Genomic DNA, 6,959 nt, shown 5'->3' with positions numbered 1-6,959 from the left:
GATGGATGGATGGATGGATGGAACTTCATTTCTGGACATTTATGGTTTGATTTCTTTGTATGTATGGATCATTTGGGTTGTTACCGACATCTGGTGAAAATTTCATGTCGTTAGCACCTCTAGTAATATATTTACTGAGAAAAATGTTGACATGTTCAATACTTATTTTACCCGCTGTATATTACTTCTGAATAACAAATGAACTTACCTGAAACAAATGTGAAGTGATGCATAAATTATCTGTAGCATAGCTGTAACTTATGCCTCACTTGTCAGCAGCACATCGGCTTCTGACAACATATTCACAACTTACACCTAACTTGTGCAACTTACAGCAACGTGTTGCAAAAAATTGGCACAAGTTGTCTAAAACGTCATCGCGTGACAGGGCCTTAAAACTACAAAACATTTTTTATTATATAAAACGCTTATTTTTACTCTGAGTTACAATATAATTACAAAATATTAATCTTGTGTGGACTTGAACCAAGTAATTATGAGCATTATTATGTAAAAGCAAACAGTATATTTCTCTTTTTTTTTCCAGAAGTTGAATTTCTATCAAACTTGGATGTAAAAAATGAACAAAAATTGTGTAATGACCGGATTCTGAGAAAAATGTCAGAACTCAGGAAAAAATATCGGCCCTAATCTTTTTCTGTAAAAACTGGTTAAGAAATGTGAGAATTTGCCCGAGTAAGAGTAAATAAAACTCAAAAGAAGCAGCAATGTCCAGTCTTTATTTTATAGTCCTGCATTATTTAAAAATCTGTTTGTATTTATTCCAGGTAAGACGCTGCTTGCCAAGGCTGTAGCCAATCAGACGTCGGCCACGTTCYTGCGTGTGGTGGGCTCAGAGCTGATCCAGAAGTACCTCGGAGACGGACCCAAGCTGGTGCGAGAGCTCTTCAGGGTGGCAGAGGAGCACGCCCCCTCCATCGTCTTCATAGATGAGATCGACGCCATCGGCACTAAGAGGTACACCAAGTTCTGCTTCAAACCGTCTGAGACTGGCAGCGTCAGAGCTGTGAAACTGAAGTGCCGACAAGTCGATACCTCATGTCAGGGTGCTGCTTTAGTTAGAATGTGTTATATTTTAAAATAAATGTTCTGTTTGTTTTTAATCCTCAGCAACATGAGGTGTTTCATTGCTGTGGAATAAATCTATTTTTAGTTATTTACCTGAGAATAAAACAGGGAAAGTTGTCACCTCCTCACTTCTCCCCTGAATCCTTTTCAGTCTGAACATCTGGCTGCAGCTGCAGGTTTTATTATTTCTGACAAAATATTCAGCAGAGAACTAATAAACTGGACGACGACTGCCCAGTTGGTAGATCTGAGTTGTTTTTGTCTCATGGAGAAGATTTCAACTAGTTAAACACTAAAAAAACTAAATGTTTTGTATTTAAATTCTAGTTAAAGATGTCTCTCTCTGCTTTGTTTTTGTTGTTTGGCTGTTTTGTTTTAAAAAAATCTGAATTTATGTTGCATTTCTTCTGTAAAATGTTGGAGCAGCTTTGGAGCAGTATTTGTTATAGCTTGATAAGACCAGTCCATCTGAGGATTAGAGGGCAGTTTAAAGGGAAACTCAGACCATTTTGTTGTGGGTTTCTGTGGGAAGGTTGTGTACAATGAATGTGTTGAGAAATGGTGTTTAGGACCAACATGACCGACCAGCTAACAGCTAGTCTGAAAGACCAAAGAGTACCGCTGAAATTAGATTAGATCAAATATTTAACCTTTATGAGTTATTTAGACATAAATTTTTCATAAACTGGCATAAGTTGTGTAAGATGTTATTGTGTGACAGAGCTTTAAACCATAACTTTAACTTTCTTAACCTTCCTGTTGAAAAAAAGTGTAGTTTAAAACATAAAGCATAATGATTTTTAAAATATACTTTGCGTTGAACTGCGATAAAATATTTTTGTGAATGTAGTTGTTTTTAAGATGGACTCAAACCACTTTGATCTTGGCCCTGCTCGGCTTAGCTGTTGGCTTATTAGTCCAGCCAGAATTTAACCTAACAGATTGTTCAGAGCTATCTACAGCAGGTAAGATTAATTGTTTATAACATTACTGAACCCCATTTCAAAGTGGCTGCAATATCCCTTTAATTATCAGGGTTATTTTCAGACTGATGGACAGAATTACAGTTTGTCTTCTGTTTGTTAACCAAGTCAAATCTACCAAACCTGTAAGATTTGGTTTAAARTGACTCATTCTGTGTATTAGGGTTTGTTATTCTGCGACAAATTCCCTGAAACCATAAAGAAAATGAGATTCTGCACAGTTTAAAGCACCTTTCTTATCCAGGTACGACTCAAACTCCGGTGGCGAGAGGGAGATCCAGAGAACCATGCTGGAGCTGCTCAACCAGCTGGACGGCTTCGACTCCCGGGGGGACGTGAAAGTCATCATGGCCACCAATCGGATAGAAACCCTGGACCCAGCTCTCATCAGACCCGGTCAGTTGGAGTTCGGTTGTCTTTGCTTCGGCCTGGATCTGCCTCTGATTCTGCGTCTGCTCGCAAGTCTGCAGTGCTGTAAATCTGTCTGGCACTCGGGGGCAATGGTTGTATTCTGCTGAGTCATGGCAGCCAGGGGAAATTGAAATGTCAGGTTTTTTTTTCTGCTTTCAGAAGAGTTTATTTATAATCTCGTTGTTTTAAAGACAATAAATGTACTTGACAATATTTTTTTCTTGTTCATTTTTAGAAAAGGACAAATAGTATTTTGATGATGTCAGTAAAAAAGCTTGCATTGTTGCATAATCACAGATTATTTACATCCTGGCAGACATCCTTCAGTGCTTTCCTCTGTGTCTGAAAGTCTACAAAGAGATCTGAGCTTCGGGTTTGTCGTCCTCAGGGAGAATCGATAGAAAGATTGAGTTTCCTCTGCCGGAYGAGAAAACCAAACGAAGGATCTTCCAGATCCACACCAGCCGCATGACGGTAGCTGACGACGTCACCCTCGATGACCTCATCTTGGCGAAAGACGACTTATCTGGAGCAGACATCAAGGCAAGAGCAACTTTACATTTTTCTTTGAAAATGTGTGAACCAAAGCATTTGTAGTTTTAATTTAGACACTTTTTTTAAAGGAGCAAATTGGAAAAAAGTGATTAAAGTTTCTTTAAGTCAAACAAAATCCCCTGTATCAAATAAAAATAACTTCTTAGTTTTATTGGATTTTAAAGAAAAAGTTTCCAAATGTGTTTTTTTTTCTTTTGGTTGGTCTTTATGTTGTTCCTGTTGACTAAACTCTTAACTGTAATAAGAGGCCTTGATTTAAAAAAAGTTGTATTTGATAAAATTACAACAATCCAGTTTACGTATTCAGACTTTGTCTCTGCCTGAACGTAGTACTTTTTTCTGAAGTATTCTGATCTGTTTCTGAGACGTGATTTTAATTTGTAGAAATCTAACAGTTTGTAAACGATCGTTCTGTTTGACTCTCTGGAATCTCTTATTCATCTYTGCTGCCCTCTAGTGGAGTGTGACAGAGAGCAGGGTTCCTGCACACTTTTGAAAACTAAAATAAGAAAACAGATGATAGAAAACACGATTATTGACAGACGATTTCCTCTTGCATCTTTTCTACAGGCTGCTGTATGAAGGCTTGTTTAAAGAAGGTCATTTGTATTTGTGTTATGGTCTGTAGAAAAAGCACTTTTAAACTGAAAACTGCAGAAACTTCGCTTTTAGTCTTTTCTGGGTCTGAAGTACAGTGGGGGAAAAGAGAAAATAGGTAAAAACATTTGTTTCTAGATTTTACTTCCTTTTTTTATTCTGTGAAACATTTGCTCAAACAAGCAGCGTAAAAGAGGAACATGATTCTAATTTTAGTGGACTTTGTTAAACACTTTGTGAGAAACTAAGAAATACATTTCATCCGATCTGCTTAGTTTCACAAAATGAGATTCGTTCTGTTTTAAAGTGATTTAAACCTTAAACTTGTCACTTAAACTGGCAGAATTTTTCTCAAAAAGCGTGGCTCACCTTTCAGAATAAAAAATCTGTACATGTTTGTCTTTAAAACGTCTGTAATTTTGCAGTTGAAAATGTGTAGGAACMCTGAAATTGAGGCTGTTTTTATGGACGGCTCCTGGTTCAGTTGTAGGACTTTGTGAGAACTAGTTAGTTGAAAGTAGAGAGAAAAGGATGAGCTCCCAGGATCGTTTTTTCTTTAGTTCAGGACATTTTTATTCTCTTTATTTGGAGATTTAATAAATCTCAGCTCAAGCCTGACACTTGTTCTTCCTTCCTCCCCTCCCCCCTCCTCTCCTCATCCCCTTCCTTGCACCCTCCAGGCCATCTGCACAGAAGCAGGCCTCATGGCGCTGCGAGAGCGCCGCATGAAAGTCACCAACGAAGACTTCAAGAAGTCCAAGGAGAACGTCCTGTACAAGAAGCAGGAGGGCACACCGGAGGGGCTTTACCTCTGATCCGCAAACTTCTCTCCCCTCCTTAATAAAGCCCTCACTGATTTCTCACCACGTGGACGAGTTTTGATATATTTTGTGCATGTCTGGCTTAACCCCTTACTCCCTTGTTACGTTATGTGTTTAAGTAGTAAATAAAAACAAAACCAACTCAAGGAGTCGTGTGTTAGTCCTCACTTAAAACGGTTTGATGTATGAATGACGTCTATTTCCTGTTTGATCTCTGCATACTGAGCTCAGCAACAGGCTTAGGTGTTTTCTTCCTGTGCTGCTGCCTTATGCACATATTATTATTATTATTTGATGCAAATTTCTGTTGTGCGTGTGACCAGGAAGCTCAGAGACCCAGAAAACTTTCCATCCCATCACAAAATGCTTGAAATGTTTCAGATGGTTCACAAACTTGATGATGGCACAGATGTAAATTAATTAAATACCTTGTTTGTTGCTTTTCAATCAGATAATGAATCCAGAAGCTGCTTCCAAAAAAAAAAAGAGGATATTGCAGAATTTGTGTGCACGTAGGGATTTACTACAAAGTGGATGAGTAGGTTAAGTAAATGCTTCCACGTTGCCCTTGCTGCAGTCTGACACGTGGAGAACGGCAGTGTTGATTTAATTCCTCTTGATGTGGAAGTCGGTGCTCAGCAGAAAGTGGCCCCCGTGCAGCGAGCAGCGAACCACTTTACAGGGTCGACTCTAGGGCCTGAGCTTTACTGCACCTTCATCTTCTCCAAAACTCTGCTCGTATTATGAAATCGGTCACATGTTTCGAATGCAACTCGGATGCTGCAGCACATTCAGTAGATGGTAAAAGAAAAACAAACAAGGGGTTCTGGTGAGCGTTTGTCCTGTCAGCTTAAGGCAAACTCCAAGTCAAGCATTTCTAAATCACATTCTGATTATATAACAATAAAGTCCACATTTACACATAGGTGTTGTAACAATGTCTTGACACACACCAGTTTCATTTTTAAAGTTTTGTTTTTAGCCTGATTAAACATTGTCCTTTTACATTAAGATATACTGTATTATCAAACCAGTATTAAATGATAAATTTGGTCAAAAGAATTAAAACCTTGATCCTGGAAACTCCTGACCTTGTGCTTCCAAATCTGTGCTGCTACAATGTATTAAATTTGCAAATCTACATGACAATGTATGTTGGCCTGTGAAAATGTGTTTTCTGTTAAACTGGACAAAAAAAATCAGCAAGAGGTTATGGTTAGTGGTGGCAAATTTGTCCATCAGCCTTCTTCTGAAGGATCCCAAAGGTTGCATTATATGGATAAACCACCCCTACATGAGCTGTGTGCCACATTGGTACATTCTAGTTCATGCYAAATGTGCTTAATGGGGTTGAGGCCAGAGATTGGTACAGTCTAGGACAACAGACTCATCAAACCATGTCTTCATAGTCCTTGTTTAGTGCACTGAGGAACAGTTATGCTAGATTAAAAAAGGCCATTCCCCAAAGCGTTGCCTCATAATTGGAAGGATAACATCCAAAATGTATTGGTATCCTGATGCCTATCACTTAAAGGTCTAACCTTGACTGAAACCTGAATTCGATGTGTGTATGTTATTGAGGACAGTTTTGCCCCTAGCAGCGTCCTAACGGCAATTTGCTTTAGTGCGACGGGTTAAATGAAAGCTTGATTAAATAACCCTATGAGGCTGAGAAACCACACCTCACCCAGACGAGGGTTATCAAAGCCTCACCCTGGACACAGGCCTGTAGAGGCTTGGCGGCGGCGAGTACCTGGTGGTTTGGTCCTTACCCATGAAGTTCTAATTACATAGAACCATTATTAATACACTATATTTCCAAAAGTATTTGCTCACCCATCGAAATGGCTGCACCAGTGCACAAAGCAAGGTCCATAAAAACATGGATGGCAGAGTATGGTGTGGATGAACTTGACTGGCCTGCATAGAGTCCTGACCTCAACCTGATAGAGCGGAGAGCCAAGCCTTCTCGTCCAACATCAGTATGTGACCTCACAAATGCACTTCTGGAAAAATGGTCAAAAATCCCCATAAACACTCCTAGACCTTGTGGACAGCCTTCCCAGAAGAGTTGAAGCTGTTCTAGCTGCAAAGGATGGACCAACATCATATTGAACCCTATGAAGACCCCAAACCCAGACCCAAACCAGTGGTTATTCCGTATGTTGCGGGTGTTTCGGAGAAACTGAGACGTTTATTTTCTAAACATGATGTCCCAGTGGCTTTCAAACCCCAAAACACATTACGGCAAAGGCTGGTTCACCCCAAGGATCCGGTGCCCCRGCACAAACAGAGCGATATTGTATATGCTGTTAAGCGCCAGGAGGACTGCGACCAGTTATACATCGGGGAAACAAAGCATGCACTGTTCAAAATAATGTCCCAACACAGACGAGCTACATCTAATGGCCAGAACTCTGCAGTTTTCACTCATTTACAGGCCAGCGGTCACTCTTTCAGAGATGAGGATGTTCTCATTCTTGATAGAGAGGAACGTTGGTTT

The 6,959-nt window shown here is 39.6% G+C and overlaps 1 protein-coding gene across 1 annotated transcript in view; it reads left to right on the top strand.

Moving 5' to 3' along the window:
* LOC106526331 (26S protease regulatory subunit 4) overlaps positions 1–4,602 on the top strand; it is a gene marked incomplete at its 5' end in the record, with an annotated part of 14,411 nt that extends 9,809 nt beyond the window's left edge. Inside the window, 4 exon segments of the mRNA XM_014020916.1 lie at positions 789–978; positions 2,317–2,468; positions 2,872–3,026; positions 4,316–4,602. Of these exon segments, the coding sequence (XP_013876370.1) occupies positions 789–978; positions 2,317–2,468; positions 2,872–3,026; positions 4,316–4,450 (632 nt within the window).
* Positions 4,603–6,959: the final 2,357 nt, after the last annotated feature.

The sequence above is a fragment of the Austrofundulus limnaeus genome, unplaced genomic scaffold, assembly GCF_001266775.1.
Source record: "Austrofundulus limnaeus strain Quisiro unplaced genomic scaffold, Austrofundulus_limnaeus-1.0 Scaffold272, whole genome shotgun sequence".
Classification (NCBI taxonomy): domain Eukaryota; kingdom Metazoa; phylum Chordata; class Actinopteri; order Cyprinodontiformes; family Rivulidae; genus Austrofundulus; species Austrofundulus limnaeus.
This window is presented reverse-complemented; position numbering and strand designations above follow the sequence as displayed.